The sequence below is a fragment of the Eleutherodactylus coqui genome, chromosome 2 (assembly GCF_035609145.1).
Source record: "Eleutherodactylus coqui strain aEleCoq1 chromosome 2, aEleCoq1.hap1, whole genome shotgun sequence".
NCBI classification, from domain to species: domain Eukaryota; kingdom Metazoa; phylum Chordata; class Amphibia; order Anura; family Eleutherodactylidae; genus Eleutherodactylus; species Eleutherodactylus coqui.
The window spans coordinates 180,317,863-180,338,650 of record NC_089838.1 but is presented as its reverse complement, the minus strand read 5'-3'; the positions used below and the strand labels follow the sequence as shown (position 1 = coordinate 180,338,650).

Below are 20,788 nucleotides of genomic sequence, written 5' to 3'. Positions count from 1 at the left end.
TACATTACAAAGTGCATTAATATGGCCATACAGAAGTGTATAGACCCACTTTGTTTCGCGGGACAACCCCTTTAAGATCCTGGATTTCATAGACACATACATAATCATTGTAACAGATGTGGGAGCAAAAGGCAGTCAATAACAACTCACGAGGTAAGTGCCAAATCCAGAAGAGGGACATATTTTAAGAAGTTCTAGTTTTACCAGAGTACTCAACACTAGAGTCACTAGGACATTCAGTAGGACTCATATTAACCAGATAAGGGGGAGTGGCAAGAGTGATAGGGGAGAGACAAAGACAAACGCAACAAAGAAAAATAATGCAAGAACAGGAAAAATATTTCTAATTGTCACAGGATAAAACCTGCGTGGAAATAGGGTAGATGAGAAATATCAAGTAGATATAACAGTTTGTTCAGCTGTTCTCTAAGCAAAGAAGGAAGGCAATAGTATCTTCCACTTAACTTTAGAGGGGTGTCGCACAAGACACATCAACAAGTGAGAACCATAGAAAATAATAGGTCAAAGAAATGCAACTCTGAATGGTCCTAATGCTTAGGCAAAGATAGTATGCTACTAAAGGCCTCAGGGTTAATGTGGTACTCCGTTTCTTGGAGATGGTTAAGTTGATCCAGAGAGGGGTGAAAGACTCAACTTCTGTTTGACTGGTTACCTTATTGGAGTAGGTGACGATGGGGAGCACTTAATTTCCTAGTCCTTGATGGGAAGTCTATGAATATCAATGCAGAGCAAAAGGCTAGCAAGTCAGTGAAAGATATTAGCATTGCGGAACAACCAAGCTTCCTAGCTATAAGCAAAAATGCAAAGCTTCAATGATATGATACACAATTATATTTCACAAAAGTTAATAAAGGGTTGAGGTGGCTCCTTTTCTGAAGGGTTATCCAGGATAAGTCCAGAAACAGTTGTATAGGGGCACTATCAAACACAAAGTTACATGGTGTCCTGGCTTTTGGCCTCCAGGGTGATCCTCCATTGCCTCCAGGAGTCTATAAACACAAAAGTTGTTAGGGGGCCCCTTAAAATTGTATTGATCACTGCACTGACCTGCAGTTCATGGTGACAGCTTCCCCTATCCAGGACCTTACAGTTTGGAAAATGGACAGAATTCAAGAAACAGAATTGTGATGGCTGAGCCTGGAGAGGAGTCTGTCCCGGATAGAGATGTGTAGTGACAGATGACTAGTTTTTGAAACAAACATGATTGAGGTTTTCTGTCTTGAGACTCCTATTCTACATGTGTATATTATGACCATCCAGTCATTGAGACGTGGCTTATGGCCTGCAATGTTTCAGCTTGTGTAAGCCTTTCAATTCACACAATACAACCCATTGCATTTTCTGTATATGTATGGGATGTGAAATAAGATATGTTGATGTTGCTGTACTTTGTGTTTTGATAAAGATAGGAAGGATTGGGTCAGCTGGATGTCTGTTGCATTCTCATTGACATTTGAAGATAGGGGACTACTAATGCCGGAGTCATTTACACATTTATATGGTGAATTACAGCCTGTCAAAGGTTTTGTTAGCTTGCTGTGATATTGTATTGAATTGGTATGAGAAATTGGAGTCCTTAGCCAAATGCAAGCTAAGGTAAGAGTCGGCTTATCTGTTTGCCAACATGGCAGACAATTTTTTTTCTTGCCCATCTACAATACAGTATATTTTTTGGTTACATGTAATTTGCAGCAGTTTTACAATGTGCCAGCTGGGCGAAGACTGACTTTGTACTGTAAGACACATTTGCAACACAATGTAAAACAGGTAACAATACATAACATGACTTCACACATACTTCACTTTGTCTTTATTGTCACATCTAAATATTATAGCATCTTTGCTAATGCTAATGCATTCAAGAATATATTTTATCCTTTTATCACAGCACGGGGGACATTATTACTCATGTAGTTTACTACTTATAGTGGCAGTAAATAGAAAATGTCTCACCATGGAAACATTAATTCATTCAAGCTTGTTGAGAAATTGAACAGCTTGATTTACTTTTTCAAGTTGCAGCTCAAAGTAATGTTTCATGGTTATTGTGTTACTTCTCATCAAGATAGGCAACAAATCATTTTCTTTCTTTCAAGGCTTTGAGTTAAAATTATTTATATCTCATACTTGAGAAAGTTCCAGTTCAGTAGCACAACTGATTATGTTGTGAAACGTATTATAATATTTGCATATTATTAAACTGTTGCATTTCTTTTCAGGTAAAACCCAAGTTATGGGTGAAATCAAAATTGCCCTGAAAAAAGAGATGAAGACAGATGGGGAGCAGCTGATTGTTGAGATTCTACAATGCAGAAATATTACATATAAATTTAAATCTCCAGATCATCTGCCAGGTATATAAACATTAAAGCTAATGAGGACCTGTCAGCCCCCATATATGGATTCCACACAAAATATTAATTCTTTAGTAGCTCTTCTATTGTTCCTTCTGGAAATGTATTAATAAATTGACAACTAAATGTTACCATTATCCTTGTCCATACATAGTCTGTCACTCTTTTGGACATTCTTAGAATTTGTAGGGACATCTCTATGTGTATCTGTGTGCCTCTCCACAGATGAAGTACGGTACTGTATGTACATTTTTGTACATACAGTTGAAGGGTAGTCAAGAAATTGGATTTCCCTTTCACCCAGAAAAAACCTGGACATAAACTTTGTTCTCTAGCAGTCTTTTACCCCCACAGAATGATCTTAGAATTTGTCAGTTTGCAGTGGACTTTTATACTTGCCCCACTAAAAATGTTTGAGTGAATGGAGTTTATTTTCCATCTCCATTGGAATGAGACAGAACTGTTATTTGCCCTCCCAGCACAATAACCGCCAAATATCCCTAAAGTCTTAAACCCTTACTCTGTCACATTCATCTTAAAGCTAATATTTTAAGACCATTTTGACACAACGGTTATCACTCAAAATTCGCTCAAAAGCCATCTTTTGAGCGATAATTGTTGTATCTAAATATGCCCACCTTTTATTTTTCTGCCGAACAATGGTTTTCAATTCGACTTGAAAACCGTTGTTCAGCAGAACAGCTGATAAGACAGACCACACACTGTGCTCTGCCCAGGGACTGATCAGAACAGCTGATTGTATCATCTCAGCTGTTCTACCACTGGCAGAACAAAAGGAATTTATTCAGAGAACAGTGGGCGGTCTTCTGAATAAATTCAGCTCCCATTGGGCTTGAAAACCTTTGTTCAGCAGAACAGCTGATAAGACAGGCCACACACTGTGCTCTGTCCAGGGACTGATCAGAACAGCTGATGGCATCGTCTCAGCTGTTCTACCACTGGCAGAACAAAAGGAATTTATTCAGAGAACAGTGGGTGGTCTTCTGAATAAATCCAGCTTCCATTGGCTCACACGCTGCTAATTGGTACTAATAGACATTAGTACCAATTAGCAGAGTATGCAAAATGATCACTCAAAAGCCATCTTTTGAGCGATTATCTGTGTGTCTAAATGGGCCTTTAGCCATTACCAATAAAGTGGAAGGTTACACAGATGACATTTTTTCTTGTTCTTATGAACTTGACCATTTAGCTATGCAAATTTGATATATACTTGAATTTTCATTCTGTCAAATGTAAAATTGAATACCAGAATTTAGAGGCACTGAATATACTCTTACATTATTATAAATCTTCTTTTCCCAATGCATTGATCCACAGAGTAAACATGGGCATGATCTCCCCTGATCTTTACCTTTTTTATGCCACCTTTCGTTATACCAGGATTATACATTTGCAGATATAGTGCCTTGCGAAAGTATTCACCTCTTGTTGTGATTTTCCTATTTTGTGACATTACAACCTGAAATTAAATTGAATTTTAATTTAGAGTTTATGTAATGGACCTGATAAAAAAGCCCAAGTTGTTACAGTGGAATAAAAAACAAAATACCTTGTTTAAAAGTAAAAATAAATAAAGAAGTAAGGCAGCTTTTATATCTGCACCTGGGGTTCCCTTTTCCGGCTCCATTATGTGAGCAGGAAAGAGGAGTCCCCTGGACTGAATGGATCAGTCTTATGATGGAACCGAACAGCACCAAATGGACCCCATTAACTATAATGGGATCCGTTCTGTTTCCATTCTGTTGACCTATATTTTACCAGACAAAAAGTCTTACATGCAGGACTTTTTCTTCCAGTATTTTGTTCCGGATTTACGACAGAACCTGTGAACGGCGATTCCAGTACAGATGTGAAAGTAACATAAAAGCTGGAAAATTGTGATGATGTATTAAATCTTTTTTCTATAAAAGCCCTAAACAAGAACTGGTTCAACCAATTACATTCAGAAGTCACATAATTCGTTGAATAAGTTCCCCCTGTGTGCAATCAAAGTGTCACTTGACTTGTCACATGTCAGTATAAATACACCTGTTATGAAAGGCTCCTGAGTCTGCGACACCACTAGGCAGGTAACGTGAAGACAAAAAAGAAGCTCTCCAAACAGGTCAGAAACAAAGTTGTGGAGAAATACAGATCAGGGTTAAGTTATATACAAATATTTGTGAAACTATGATAGTTCTGCTACCTTCACATAGATTGCAACATTACCAAAATGGCTTTTTTGGTTCTCCTGCTCACCCATAGATATCATTATCTCTTGTCATTGCTTAAAGAAATGCATAAGAAAGCACATTTTGAGTTTACCAAACAGCATGTGGCATATTCCCTGAACCACATAAGAAGGTTCTCTGTTCAGATGAGACAAAAACAGAACTTTTTGTCCATCACATAAAACCCAACACTTCTTATCATCCCAAGACTATCATTTCTTCAGTTAAGCATGGTGGTGATAGCATCAAGATGAGGAGATGCTTCTCATCTGCAGGAACTGGAAAACTGGTTAAGACTGAAGGAACGATAGATGGCAGAGCAATTCTTAAAGTAAATCTGTTTCAGTCTGCCAGGGATTTGAGACTGGGACAAAGGTTTACGTTCCATCAGGACAATGACCCTTAATATACTGCTAAAGCTAGAGTGAAGGGGTCTAAAGAAAACATTTCAGTGTCTTCGAATAGTTTAATCAAAGCCAGACCATAATCCTATTAACAATCTTTGGCATGGCTTAAAGACTGCTGTAAAAGTTTTTATTAAAGTGGTCATTTCAAGTTACAGTTTTAGCTATTTCTGAAAATGAATTTCTGTAAGTATACATGATTTGCATTATTTTACAGATCTTTATGTGAAGCTCTACGTTATTAATCTAGCAACACAGAAACGAATAATAAAGAAGAAAACAAGGGTTTGTAGGCATGATCGGGAACCTTCATTCAATGAGACATTTCGATTTAGTATGAGTCCTGCTGGACACTCTTTGCAAGTAAGAATTTAAAATAAATATCAACTATAAAATAAACTTTATACACATTCATTTCATCTACTTCTATTACTTTCTATAATAATATATTTGACCATCTGAGAGAGGGTAAAAATTATGATTTTACCTTGAGGTAACTTCTGTACCTCACCACCAAAGTTATATTTTACCAAGCTCCCGTTATTCCGAAGATCCATGAGGGTCTTCATACAGGTGGCTTCTCTCTCTCGGCTATATGTTCAAGTTCCAAGCAGCAGTTCCCACGTGCTGCCTAGGAACTTGTACAGGAATAAATCTCTGTTCATGTATTTTGTAGTGCTTGAAGTAGTAAGTATGGTAAGCAAGAGCAAATACTACCCATTAGAGATGAGCGAACACCAAAATGTTCGGGTGTTCGTTATTCGGAACGAACTTCCCGTGATGCTCGAGGGTTCGTTTCGAACAACGAACCCCATTGAAGTCAATGGGCGACCAGAACATTTTTGTATTTCGCCGATGCTCGCTAAGGTTTTCATGTGTGAAAATCTGGGCAATTCAAGAAAGTGATGGGAATGACACAGAAACGGATAGGGCAGGCGAGGGGCTACGTGTTGGGCTGCATCACAAGTTCACAGGTCCCACTATTAAGCCACAATACCGGCAAGAGTGGGCCCCCCCCCCTCCCAACAACTTTTACTTCTGAAAAGCCCTCATTAGCATGGCATACCTTTGCTAAGCACCACACTACCTCCAACAAAGCACAATCACTGCCTGCATGACACTCCACTGACACTTCTCCTGGGTTACATGCTGCCCAACCGCCCCCCCTCCCCCCCCACAGCGCACACCAAAGTGTCCCTGGGCAGCCTTCAGCTGCCCTCATGCCACACCACGCTCATGTCTATTTAGAATTGCGTCTGCCATGACGAGGGACCGCAGGCACACACTGCAGTGGTTGGCACGGCTAGGCAGCGACCCTCTTTAAAAGTGGCGGAGCGATAGCCCACAATGCTGTACAGAAGCAATGAGAAATAGAATCCTGTGCCACCGCCATCAGGAGCTGCACACGTGGGCATAGCAATGGGGAACCTATGTGCCACACACTATTCATTCTGTCAAGGTGTCTGCATGCCCCAGTCAGACCGGGCTTTTTAATTCATAGACACAGGCAGGTACAACTCCCTATTGTGAAGTCCCTGTCGACCCACAGCATGGGTGGCTCCCTGGAACCCACCGGCGGTACACAGAAATATCCCATTGCATTGCCCAACACAGCTGAGGTAGTAATGTCGTGCTTAATGCAGGTGGGCTTCGGCCCACACTGCATGCCCCAGTCTGACTGGGGTTCTTTATAAGTGTACAGATGTAGTAAAAAGTCCGTGTGCACCTACAGCATGGGTGGGTGCCAGGAAGCCACCGGCGGTACATAGAAATATCCCATTGCATTGCCCAACACAGCTGAGGTAGTAATGTTGTGCTTAACCCTTTCCAATCCAATTTGTATATGGTTTTCCTAGGGGGCTTACTCTTTTTCTGCTGTTATACAACGGCGCTATATGCTGGCTAAAGCCAGTACTGCATGAGCTGACACGTAGGATAGGCTCCGACAGCAGAGAGGCTGGCAATATACAGTAAGAGAACCCCGACGGACGTCTACCAACAACGGAGCTGTACAGCCTTAAACCCTAATGTCTTCACAGGTCACACAGTGGACTGGAAAGGGTTAATGCAGGTGGGTTTCGGCCCACACTGCATGCCCCAGTCAGACTGGGGTTCTTTACAAGTGGACACATGTAGGTTAAACTCCCTGTGGACCCACTGCCTGGGTGGGTGCCAGGAAGCCACCGGCGGTACATAGAAATATCCCATTGCATTGCCCAACACAGCTGAGGTAGTAATGTCGTGCGTAATACAGGTGGGCTTCGGCCCACACTGCATGCCCCAGTCAGACGGGTTCTTTAGAAGTGTACAGATGTATTAAAAACTCAGTGTGCACCTACAGCATGGGTGGCTCCCTGGAACCCACCGGCGGTACATAAAAATATCCCATTGCATTGCCCAACACAGCTGAGGTAGTAATGTCGTGCTTAATGCAGGTGGGCTTCGGCCCACACTGCATGCCCCAGTCTGACTGGGGTTCTTTACAAGTGGACACATGTAGGTTAAACTCCCTGTGGACCCACTGCCTGGGTGGGTGCCAGGAAGCCACCGGCGGTACATAGAAATATCCCATTGCATTGCCCAACACAGCTGAGGTAGTAATGTCGTGCGTAATACAGGTGGGCTTCGGCCCACACTGCATGCCCCAGTCAGACGGGTTCTTTAGAAGTGTACAGATGTATTAAAAACTCAGTGTGCACCTACAGCATGGGTGGCTCCCTGGAACCCACCGGCGGTACATAAAAATATCCCATTGCATTGCCCAACACAGCTGAGGTAGTAATGTCGTGCTTAATGCAGGTGGGCTTCGGCCCACACTGCATGCCCCAGTCTGACTGGGGTTCTTTACAAGTGGACACATGTAGGTTAAACTCCCTGTGGACCCACTGCCTGGGTGGGTGCCAGGAAGCCACCGGCGGTACATAGAAATATCCCATTGCATTGCCCAACACAGCTGAGGTAGTAATGTCGTGCGTAATACAGGTGGGCTTCGGCCCACACTGCATGGCCCAGTCAGACGGGTTCTTTAGAAGTGTACAGATGTATTAAAAACTCAGTGTGCACCTACAGCATGGGTGGCTCCCTGGAACCCACCGGCGGTACATAAAAATATCCCATTGCATTGCCCAACACAGCTGAGGTAACGTCAGCTGTAATGCAGGTGGGCTAAAAATTAATTTGATTACACTGTAGGCGAGGGCCCACAAAAATTGCTGTATCAACAGTACTAATGTACATCCCAAAAATTGGCCATGGCCAGCCAAGAGGGCAGGTGAAACCCATTAATCGCTTTGGTTAATGTGGCTTAAGTGGTAACTAGGCCTGGAGGCAGCCCAGTGTAACGAAAAATTGGTTCAAGTTAAAGTTCCAATGCTTTTAAGCGCATTGAAACTTATAAAAATTGTTCTGAAAAATTATTTGAGTGAGCCTTGTGGCCCTAAGAAAAATTGCCCGTTCAGCGTGATTACGTGAGGTTTCAGGAGGAGGAGCAGGAGGAGGAGGAGGAGGAATATTAGACACAGATTGATGAAGCAGAAATGTCCCCGTTTTGGATGGTGAGAGAGAACGTAGCTTCCATCCGCGGGTGCAGCCTACGTATTGCTTACGTATCGCTGCTGTCCGCTGGTGGAGAACAGAAGTCTGGGGAAATCCAGCCTTTGTTCATCTTGATGAGTGTTAGCCTGTCGGCACTGTCGGTTGACAAGCGGCTACGCTTATCTGTGATGATTCCCCCAGTCGCACTAAACACCCTCTCCGACAAGACGCTAGCCGCAGGACAAGCAAGCACCTCCAGGGCATACAGCGCTAGTTCAGGCCACATGTCCAGCTTCGACACCCAGTAGTTGTAGGGGGCAGAGGCGTCACCAAGGATATTCGTGCGATCCGCTACGTACTCCCTCACCATCCTTTTACAGTGCTCCCGCCGACTCAGCCGTGACTGGGGAGCGGTGACACAGTCTTGGTGGGGAGACATAAAGCTGGCCAGGCCCTTAAAGACTGTTGCACTACCTGGGATGTACATGCTGCTCGATCTACGCACATCCCCTGCTACCTTGCCCTCGGTACTGCGCCTTCTGCCACTAGCGCTGTCGGCTGGGAATTTTACCATCAGCTTGTCCGCAAGGGTCCTGTGGTATAGCAACACTCTCGAACCCCTTTCCTCTTCGGGAATCAGAGTGGGCAGGTTCTCCTTATACCGTGGATCGAGCAGTGTGTACACCCAGTAATCCGTCGTGGCCAGAATGCGTGCAACGCGAGGGTCACGAGAAAGGCATCCTAACATGAAGTCAGCCATGTGTGCCAGGGTACCTGTACGCAACACATGGCTGTCTTCACTAGGAAGATCACTATCAGGATCCTCCTCCTCCTCCTCCTCCTCAGGCCATACACGCTGAAAGGATGACAGGCAATCAGCCGGTGTACCGTCAGCAGCGGCCCAAGCTGTCTCTTCCCCCTCCTCCTCATCCTCCTCATGCTCCTCCTCCTCCTCCTGTATGCGCTGAGAAATAGACAGGAGGGTGCCCTGACTATCCAGCGGCATACTGTCTTCCCCCGCCCCCGTTTCCGAGCGCAAAGCAGCTGCCTTTATGGTTTGCAGGGAATTTCTCAAGATGCATAGCAGAGGAATGGTGACGCTAATGATTGTAGCATCGCCGCTCACCACCTGGGTAGACTCCTCAAAATTACCAAGGACATGGCAGATGTCTGCCAACCAGGCCCACTCTTCTGAAAGGAATTGAGGAGGCTGACTCCCACTGCGCCGCCCATGTTGGAGTTGGTATTCGACTATAGCTCTACGTTGTTCATAGAGCCTGGCCAACATGTGGAGCGTAGAGTTCCACCGTGTGGGCACGTCGCACAGCAGTCGGTGCACTGGCAGCTTAAAGTGATGTTGCAGGGTGCGCAGGGTGGCAGCGTCCGTGTGGGACTTGCGGAAATGTGCGCAGAGCCGGCGCGCCTTTACGAGCAGGTCTGACAAGCGTGGGTAGCTTTTCAGAAAGCGCTGAACCACCAAATTAAAGACATGGGCCAGGCATGGCACGTGCGTGAGGCTGCCGAGCTGCAGAGCCGCCACCAGGTTACGGCCGTTGTCACACACGACCATGCCCGGTTGGAGGCTGAGCGGCGCAAGCCAGCGGTCGGTCTGCTGTGTCAGACCCTGCAGCAGTTCGTGGGCCGTGTGCCTCTTATCTCCTAAGCTGAGTAGTTTCAGCACGGCCTGCTGACGCTTGCCCACCGCTGTGCTGCCACACCGCGCGACACCGACTGCTGGCGACATGCTGCTGCTAACACATCTTGATTGCGAGACAGAGGAGGAGGAGGAGGGTGCTTTAGTGGAGGAAGCATACACCTCCGCAGATACCAGCACCGAGCTGGGGCCCGCAATTCTGGGGGTGGGTAGGACGTGAGCGGTCCCAGGCTCTGACTCTGTCCCAGCCTCCACTAAATTCACCCAATGTGCCGTCAGGGAGATGTAGTGGCCCTGCCCGCCTGTGCTTGTCCACGTGTCCGTAGTTAAGTGGACCGTGGCAGTAACCGCGTTGGTGAGGGCGCGCACAATGTTGCGGGAGACGTGGTCGTGCAGGGCTGGGACGGCACATCGGGAAAAGTAGTGGCGACTGGGAACTGAGTAGCGCGGGGCCGCCGCCTCCATGATACTTTTGAAGGACTCAGTTTCCACAACCCTATACGGCAGCATCTCAAGGCTGATGAATTTTGCTATGCGGACGGTTAACGTTTGAGCGTGCGGGTGCGTGGCGGCGTACTTGCGCTTGCGCTCGAACACTTGCGCAAGCGACGGCTGAACGGTGCGCTGAACTACACTGCTGGATGGGGCCGAGGACAGCGGAGATGAGGGTGTGGGTGCAGGCCATGAGGCGGTAGTGCCTGTGTCCTGAGAGGGGGGTTGCATCTCAGTGGCAGGTTGGGGCACAGGGGGAGAGGCAGGGGTGCAAACCGGAGGCGGTGAACGGCCTTCGTCCCACCTTGCGGGGTGCTTGGCCATCATATGTCTGCGCATGGTGGTGGTGGTGAGGCTGTTGGTGTTGGCTCCCCGGCTGAGCTTTGCGCGACAAAGGTTGCACACCACTGTTCGTCGGTCGTCAGGCGTCTCTGTGAAAAACTGCCAGACCTTAGAGCACCTCGGCCTCCGCAGGGTGGCATGGCGCGAGGGGGCGCTTTGGGAAACACTTGGTGGATTATTCGGTCTGGCCCTGCCTCTACCCCTGGCCACTGCACTGCCTCTTGCAACCTGCCCTGCTGATGCCCTTGACTCCCCCTCTGAAGACCTGTCCTCCTGAGTAAGCGTTGCACACCAGGTGGGGTCAGTCACCTCATCGTCCTGCTGCTCTTCCTCCGAATCCTCTGTGCGCTGCTCCCTGGGACTTACTGCCCTTACTACTACCTCACTGCAAGACAACTGTGTATGATCGTCATCGTCCTCCTCACCCACAGAAAGTTGTTGAGACAGTTGGCGGAAGTCCCCAGCCTCTTCCCCCGGACCCCGGGAACTTTCGAATGGTTGGGCATCAGTGACGATAAACTCCTCTGGTGGGAGAGGAACCGCTGCTGCCCAATCTAAGCAGGGGCCCGAGAACAGTTCCTGGGAGTGTTCCCGCTCCTGAGCAGGTGTTATTGTAGTGGAGTGAGGAGGCTGGGAGGAAGGAGGAGCAGCAGACAGAGGATTCGGATTGGCAGCAGTGGACGGCGCAGAACTGCGGGTAGACGATAGGTTGCTCGAAGCACTTTCTGCCATCCAGGACAGGACCTGCTCACACTGCTCATTTTCTAATAACCGTCTCCCGCGTGGACCCATTAATTGGGCGATGAATGTGGGGACGCCAGAAACGTGCCTCTCTCCTAATCGCGCAGCAGTCGGCTGCGACACACCGGGATCAGGAGCTCGGGCTGTGCCCACACCCTGACTTGGCCCTCCGCGTCCTCGGCCGCGTCCACGTCCTCTAGGCCTACCCCTACCCCTCAGCATGCTGTATTACCAGTGATTTGATTTCACAGGCAGGAAATAAATTGGCGCAAGACTGCAGGCCAAATATAATTTTTGCCCTTTTTGGAAAACGAAAGGCCCCACTGCCTCTAGTGAATGAATTATCTAAGTTTAATAACTGTGCTGTGTCCCTGCTTATGTGTCACAGAACGTGAGGGTAGCAGAGTTATTATAACTCTTGGAGAGCAGGTATTTTTTTCCCAATTAAGGAAAGCAAATGGCGAAGCCAGCAGTAAAGCGTAGCTGGGTGCGTCTGATTTAGCAATGTTGTTCAAGCAGCTCACACGTGTCCACCGCCCTTAGGACGGACAGAGGCTGGACAAATAGATTTGTTTTCAGTTTTTTTCCACCAAAAGGCAGCACTGCGTATATTCAATGAACATGAGAAGTTTAATAACTGTGCTGTGTCCCTGCTTATGTGTCACAGAACGTGAGGGTAGCAGAGTTATTATAACTCTTGGAGAGCAGGTATTTTTTTCCCAATTAAGGAAAGCAAATGGCGAAGCCAGCAGTAAAGCGTAGCTGGGTGCGTCTGATTTAGCAATGTTGTTCAAGCAGCTCACACGTGTCCACCGCCCTTAGGACGGACAGAGGCTGGACAAATAGATTTGTTTTCAGTTTTTTTCCACCAAAAGGCAGCACTGCGTATATTCAATGAACATGAGAAGTTTAATAACTGTGCTGTGTCCCTGCTTATGTGTCACAGAACGTGAGGGTAGCAGAGTTATTATAACTCTTGGAGAGCAAGTATTTTTTTCCCAATTAAGGAAAGCAAATGGCGAAGCCAGCAGTAAAGCGTAGCTGGGTGCGTCTGATTTAGCAATGTTGTTCAAGCAGCTCACACGTGTCCACCGCCCTTAGGACGGACAGAGGCTGGACAAATAGATTTGTTTTCAGTTTTTTTCCACCAAAAGGCAGCACTGCGTATATTCAATGAACATGAGAAGTTTAATAACTGTGCTGTGTCCCTGCTTATGTGTCACAGAACTTGAGGGTAGCAGAGTTATTATAACTCTTGGAGAGCAGGTATTTTTTTCCCAATTAAGGAAAGCAAATGGCGAAGCCAGCAGTAAAGCGTAGCTGGGTGCGTCTGATTTAGCAATGTTGTTCAAGCAGCTCACACGTGTCCACCGCCCTTAGGACGGACAGAGGCTGGACAAATAGATTTGTTTTCAGTTTTTTTCCACCAAAAGGCAGCACTGCGTATATTCAATGAACATGAGAAGTTTAATAACTGTGCTGTGTCCCTGCTTATGTGTCACAGAACGTGAGGGTAGCAGAGTTATTATAACTCTTGGAGAGCAGGTATTTTTTTCCCAATTAAGGAAAGCAAATGGCGAAGCCAGCAGTAAAGCGTAGCTGGGTGCGTCTGATTTAGCAATGTTGTTCAAGCAGCTCACACGTGTCCACCGCCCTTAGGACGGACAGAGGCTGGACAAATAGATTTGTTTTCAGTTTTTTTCCACCAAAAGGCAGCACTGCGTATATTCAATGAACATGAGAAGTTTAATAACTGTGCTGTGTCCCTGCTTATGTGTCACAGAACTTGAGGGTAGCAGAGTTATTATAACTCTTGGAGAGCAGGTATTTTTTTCCCAATTAAGGAAAGCAAATGGCGAAGCCAGCAGTAAAGCGTAGCTGGGTGCGTCTGATTTAGCAATGTTGTTCAAGCAGCTCACACGTGTCCACCGCCCTTAGGACGGACAGAGGCTGGACAAATAGATTAGTTTTCAGTTTTTTTCCACCAAAAGGCAGCACTGCGTATATTCTATGAATAATAACTGTGTTGTGGCCCTGCCTATACAATTCTTTCCCTGCAGTATCAATGGAGGGTGCAATGGTCTGCAGAGGCGATTTTGAGAAGCAAAAAAAAATGCAGCACAGCTAACAGCAGCCAGCACAGTACTGCACACGGATAAATATGGCCCTAGAAAGGACCGTTGAGGTTCTTGAAGGCTACACTCACTCCTAACACTCTCCCTGCCTATGCAGCACTTCTGTCCCTAATGCCAGGTGCAACGGTCTGCAGAGGCGATTTTGAGAAAAAAAAATTTGCCACTGCTAACAGCAGCCAACACACAGCTATCAGTGGCCCTAATAAGGACCTTTGGGGGGTCTTGAAGCCTACACTAACTACCAATTCTTTCCCTACAGCAGCTCCGGTACAAACAGCACTGTCCCTCATCTAACTCACACCGCATCTGAGGCGAACCGCGGGAGGGGCCGACTTTTATGTTCGGGTGACACCTGATCTCCCCAGCCACTCACAGCAGGGGGGTGGTATAGGGCTTGAACGTCACAGGGGGAAGTTGTAATGCCTTCCCTGTCTTTCAATTGGCCAGAAAAGCGCGCTAACGTCTCAGGGAAGGAAGTGAAAGTAACCAGAACACCGCATGGTGTTCGTTACGAATAACGAACATCCCGAACACCCTAATATTCGCACGAATATCAAGCTCGGACGAATGCGTTCGCTCATCTCTACTACCCATGTATCTTCTCTTATAAATCTTATCACAACATATTTAACATCAACATTAAAGAGGAGAAATAAATATAATATGTAGAAGAAAATAAATAAAAAGGTTATGATTAGAGATGAGCGAGTATACTCGCTAAAGGCAATTGCTCGAGCGAGCATTGCCTTTAGCCAGTATCTCCCCGCTCGAGACGGAAGGTTCCGGTGCCAGCGTGGGGGAGCGGTGAGTAGCGGCTGTCAGCAGGAGGGAGCGGGGGGGAAGAGAGAGATCTCCCCTCCGTTCCGCCCCGCTCTCCCCTGCAGCTCCCTGCCCGCTGCCGGCACCCGAACCTTCCGTCTCGAGCGGAGAGATACTCGCTAAAGGCAGTGCTCGCTCGAGCAATTGCCTTTAGCGAGTAAACTCGCTCATCTCTAGTTATGATGAGTTCCACAGGAGGAATTAAATATTTTTTCTTCTTTTGTTAGGGAATAAAACATTGAAATAGATAGGATAGAATTTTTGTATATGTTTAATACTATTAATTTATATTGTATTCATCATAGATCCTACTCGCCTCAAATGGAGGAAAGTTTATGAAGAAAACTCTGATTGGTGAAGCTTATATCTGGCTGGACAAAGTGGACCTTAGAAAACGGATAGTAAATTGGCACAAACTTTTAGCCAGTCCTACTCAGACACACTGATCAATCGTCTTTGCTGGTGGCACAATGTCAAGATAGAGGTTAAATTGAATTGAAGATCACCCAGGAAGCAAAATATGCTTCAGACTACACTGAGGTTTTGTTGACGTGTTTTGCAGTTGATTGGAGAACCAGGAGTCTGCTAAAGTGCATTACAGAGGCTAAAGAGACCATGGCCCTTTAGCATCTAGAAGAATGTTAATGATTCCAGTTTAGAATCTAGAAGTGTCTTTTTTAAATGTATTATTTCATGGAGCAACTTAGGAGCACTATAAACTAAGGCAATATCAGACACAACAGATCATAGCAAGAGAAAGTATATTAGTATCACACCTAGTAAGTGTTCTATCTAACTCACACCTTAGATGTTTCTCATCTATAGCTACTGTAAATTACAGTTTAGTATGTTTATTGAATATGGAATATTTGCAAGTTCAAACAGTATATTTGATTCCTATCAGTTGCAGGTAATGTTCTCACTATGCCACGTGTACAGTATCAGTACAGTAAACGTGCAGTGCCTATCTTTTCTTCTGTAATTGAAATAATAGAAATGATGACAACATGAGTTTATTCTTGATGAAAAAGTGCATCAATTATGATAAATCATGCATTTCCTGGATTGTTTGCATTGATTGCTAAATTAAAAACTGTTATTTAGGTACATGTAAGAGTTAAAACATTAGTGTTACATTACAGACTGAGGTAGAAAGTTTTAAAGCCAGGGTATGGGCATGTCTTCTATGCCAACCTAGAATTAGGAGAGGCATTTGAAGAGCAATGATTGAAATTACGTTCTGCATCTTCTCTTAGAAACTCAGGTGAATGACTGAGAATGCTGAAAATGTATTGTTACTGATAATCAATACTACAATCATTATGAACTGTAATATGATGCAGTAAGTGGTTTCTAGCAAAATGAAACAAATTCAATGTCAATTAAAATCACTATGGATGGACATTTGTGTTAGCTTTCTGCATTTTTATTTTCTAACAGGTTCTATCACAAGCTGAACAAGTGAAAAGTGTGCATATCTTCTTTCAACTATAATTCTTGTCTGCTGTGATTTACTGTAAAAGACTGCAAAGTATGTGAATGGTTGCTATAGTGATATCAAATCAGAATGATAGCACAAATACAGATTCTTGCTAGGAAACCTGTAATCAGCACTAAATTAGTAAGGCTGACATTGGTTTACCTTTATTCTCACAATACATTCCATTGATACAACTGCATTATTGTTCCAAACAACTCTAAAAATGATTATTTGCTTTCTGTCTTTCTGGGTCATAAATTGTATAGAGGCCGCAAGTAGAGTCATAAATCTGTTTTCCCTAGTGCACACATTATTATAGTTAGTACCTTTTATTCAAGTGAAATCCTACAGATGCATTCTTCATCTGTCGTATAGATTGAGTGACAACTTTTTTGGTGCATCCTTCAGTTATTAGTGGTGCACTATATGCTTCCGATGTGTGCCAACAATGTATTATACCAAATTCTTGAGTCATTATGGAAGTATTCTATGCAACATTGATGTCTCAATGCTTTTTCTGTAAGTGAAAATAAAAAAAAACTTGAAAAACAAAAACTTAAAAAAAAAAATGTAAGAAACAAGTATCAGTAGGTTTTTTTGGTTGCACATATTTGTAAAAACATTAACAGTGTTTATGGCTTTTTGCTTCTCTTAGAAGTATCTACATAATTCCAAATTTGTGTTACATAGTAATCACTAAAAATCATTTTATGTATAGAGAGCCAAGATAAGATCATTGAAATATATGTTTAGTTATATGCAAGCAAATCAAATTTTACAATTTAGTTGAATCCACAGGAATTGAAATGTTTAAGTAATAAGCACAGTGTGTGTGTTTACATGCGAATGAGATTTATATTGTTCTTATTACTCTAGGTTCACAAGTCTGAAAATGATGAGTTATAGAGATTGAGTGTGAGTCGAAGCAAGTTAATATTCTATGTCTGCAGATTGAAGAGACGGTATCCTTTCTTTAATATTCAAAACTGTTGGCAATACTTGAATCATAGCCTTTGTTAAGCACACATAATAACATATAACAAGTATGTTCAAGTAGCCAACAAGATGATATAACACAACATATACATTGCATGTCTCTTTACCCTCACAACCAAACTCCTCCAAGTCTTAAACGTTGCAGACATTACTAGTGCCTGATGTTTTGTTAACATCTCAGAAATGTTTAAGTTGCACAGTTTCAGGTATTTTGAATACAATTTTTTCAATTTGAAACGAGTGATACAGATTTTATTTTACTCTTCACATTGCAGGAAAAAATACCCTGCTATCATAAGCAAAACCGGCCATAGAAAGTGAACATTCTCTCCTTAGCTATATACTAGAATTACCATTCTATGCTCTGCTAGTCTAATGAATTCTGAATGCAAAGGTCATAAGAAGCAAGTTCATTTATTTTGTTATTTTGTAAATAATTATACATTTTTGTAGATGAAAAGAATTGAAGGGTTCTACTTCCCTTAGGCATTCAGCATGTAAATGTGAGCATTCCGTTCAATTGTAACTCTAGAAGTGTTCTGTGATGTGGTCAGATGATAAACCAACGGTGGCTGAACGGTGTGTTTGTCGTCATCCATTGAGAATCTGTACAGAGAGCCTGATATATAAGAGATATAAAGAAAAGTGTAAAAAAAAATGCTATAATAGAATTACGTAAATTCTGTATTGTCCTACACTAAATGTTTTCATATTGAATGTTGCATGCATTAATGGGAGGTCTGCTCTTTTTTGTTTGTGTATTTTTTCTTCTTATTTTATTTTTTTTCTTTGTTGTTTCAAATGCCCTTTAAGAATATTTTGTTTAAGAAAATAAAGGTGTAAAAAAAATTAAAACAAGCTGTATAGAATATGCCTGTAAATCTGTTAATGTTTCCATTTTATGTAAAAATCCATGTCATAGTTTTTTTTTTGTGGTTGTACACAGGATGTAACTTGAGAACTTATGCAAATTGTGATGTACAAAAGGTTGTAATCCAGTAAAATTAATAAATATTTATAAAATCCCTTTCTCTGTCAATTTATTATATACAAGTCTATTAGTTTTTCATTATGCCACAAAAAATACAAAATTTAAAATATAGTAATCTCACTTGTTTAAATTAACACAAAATAAAATTTAGGGGCAGCCCTTTGGAATAAGTAAAATGACGGTAATGAGACTAGAGGTAAATACATGTGTAAATGTATAAGAATGGGACTTACGTCGTGTTGACGGCCAAGTCCAAGGTATCAGGCTGAACATAACACCTAAGAAACATCCCAGAGGCAAATTGAATGTTCTCAATCCTTATGTATAGCATACAACCACAGGGTTTGGAGATCGTCAGGAGCTTCACCAGATGTCGCAATAGAGATGCAGGGAATAAATTGGTTAGATAGGGAATTTTGTGCAGTGCTAATAAGGACCAGAAGAAAATATGAACTTACTTATAAGGGATGTCTCATGTCCTCAAGACCCCCCTATTGTGGAGTAGATCGCTCACCAAAAGTATATTCAGAGTTCTTTAATTGGTCCAAGAAGCAAGTAAAGAGAAAATAACAAAAGAAGTAGGTATATCAAGATACAATAGAGTCTATGTGATGCGTTTTGGGGTGTCAAGGACCCCTTTCCTCAAGCATAAAAAATGTGTTTGATGTGTTCCCTTTTGTCAAATCATAAATTCAGACTAATGTTGTGTTTCAGGTTAAAATTTTAAAATAGCCCCATTGAAAACATAGGCAGAACATTGCGCTCCCCTGACACAGCTGTGACAGCTATTGTAGGGGATTCCTTCACTCCCGTGGGGACCGTGGGGATGAAGGAATCCTCTGCCACAGCTGTTACAGCTGTGACAGAAGTTCGTGATGCCGTCCCATTTCTTTCAATGAGGCCGGCACTGCTGCAGCCTCAATGGAAAGCAGTGGGTTTGCAGCGATGATTTTGTGGGAAAGGGTTGTGAAATATAAGCCCTTCCCTGAAAATCATGGCAAGCTGTAAAAAAAGTTAAAAAAAAGATTAACTCACCTAGAAGAGCCACCCGGCTCTTCTCTCCAGCCCCGGCAGTCTTCTCTGTTCTGGAGACCGGGAATTGAAAAATTCCCGCCTCCAGAAAGCACTGCCTCTGATTAGCTGAGCACTTTGGCCAAGCAGAGGCAATGCCCAGCCGTCATTGAATGACAGTTGAGTGCTGCCTCTAATTGGCTGAGTGTTCAGTCAATCAGAGGCAGCGCTTTCTGGAGGCAGAGATTTTTCAATCCCCGTGGGGGTGAAGGAATACCCTGCCAGAGCTGTCATAGCTGTGTTAGGAGAGCGCAATGTTCTTCCTATGTTTTCAATGGGGCTAGCGCTGCTGCCGCTGGCCCCATTGAAAACAATGAGCAATATCGCCTATTTTTCCTTGCAATGCAAGATTACATTGAAAACATCTCAAATGAGAATGAGGCTATTGAAAATCATTGGTTTCATTATCATGCGTTTTCACTTACTCTCGCACTGCAAGGCTATCGTATAGCAAGTGGGTGTTTTTTTGCAGGACAAGCATCTCTTTTATCAAAGGCACTATTTTAAGGTACATATAATGTACTTAAAAAATAATTAAAAGGCCACTCCAGTATTTTTTTATTCAATAATTATGTAGATATCCCCACAGTGAATATAAGTAAGCTAGTGTCACCATGGTTAGTTATTTCTTTCTATTTTAAATTCACAGGCTCTTTATCCTTAAATGATAATGTGATCTCAGATCTGTTTGGGGGTTACAGATTCATTTTCTAGTCAATTTCTCAGTTTGTGTGATGCTGTTACGCTGAAAATGTGCTGAGGGGAATATAGGCACTCCTGTCACAGTTGCTGATGATGATCACACACCTCCTGTCACACAGGTATTATAGAGGAGATTACAGCTCATTTTCCTGATTGTATACTTATGTTTTGTAGCTTATTTAAGTGAAATAAAAAAAGTAATTATAATTAAACTGTCCCTCCCTACACCACAATTAGAATGCTGTAACCTAGCAAATGCTGGGTTGATTGCATCATGGAATAGATGTGTAACAAAGAAAAAAAATCTTATCATCAAGATGGTGTCTGACAGTAGGATGCACTACATAGATGTGCCTGGAATACATATTGCGTGAATGTGACAGGCAATGAGATGATAAATGTGTTTTTACCACAGTGGCACGCATTCTGGGAGGGAATTTAAAAAACAGCAATTCCACAATTTTTCAATGGCATTTCCAAACCATATAACATGCCAACTTTATTCTGATTGATAGAATGGCTGAGCGCTGCCTCGGATTGGTCACAGCACGCAGCCAATCAGAGGAATTTTTTAATCCCCGGCCACCAGAATACAGAAAAAGACTGCCCAGAGACAGGGAGAAGAGCCAAACAGTGCTTCTAGGTGAGTTAACTTTTTTTTTTTCTACAGCTAGGGATGATTTTTGGGGTAGGGCTCATACTTCAACCCCCCCTGAAAATCATCGCTGCGGGGGTTGCCTTTATCTAATTGTTTTCAAAGGTGCTGCAGCAGCGCCGGCCCCATTGAAAGCAATGGAATAGCATTGGGGTCCTCTGCC

General features: G+C 43.6%; 1 protein-coding gene across 1 annotated transcript in view; it reads left to right on the top strand.

The window, feature by feature from the left end:
- Window positions 1-16,796, top strand: part of PCLO (piccolo presynaptic cytomatrix protein) — a 163,851-nt gene extending 147,055 nt beyond the window's left edge. Inside the window, exons 20-22 of the mRNA XM_066589315.1 lie at window positions 2,241-2,375; window positions 5,231-5,376; window positions 15,036-16,796. Coding sequence (XP_066445412.1) covers window positions 2,241-2,375; window positions 5,231-5,376; window positions 15,036-15,176 — 422 coding nt within the window. The 3' untranslated portion in view covers window positions 15,177-16,796. The remainder of the gene's footprint in view (window positions 1-2,240; window positions 2,376-5,230; window positions 5,377-15,035) is intronic.
- Window positions 16,797-20,788: the final 3,992 nt, after the last annotated feature.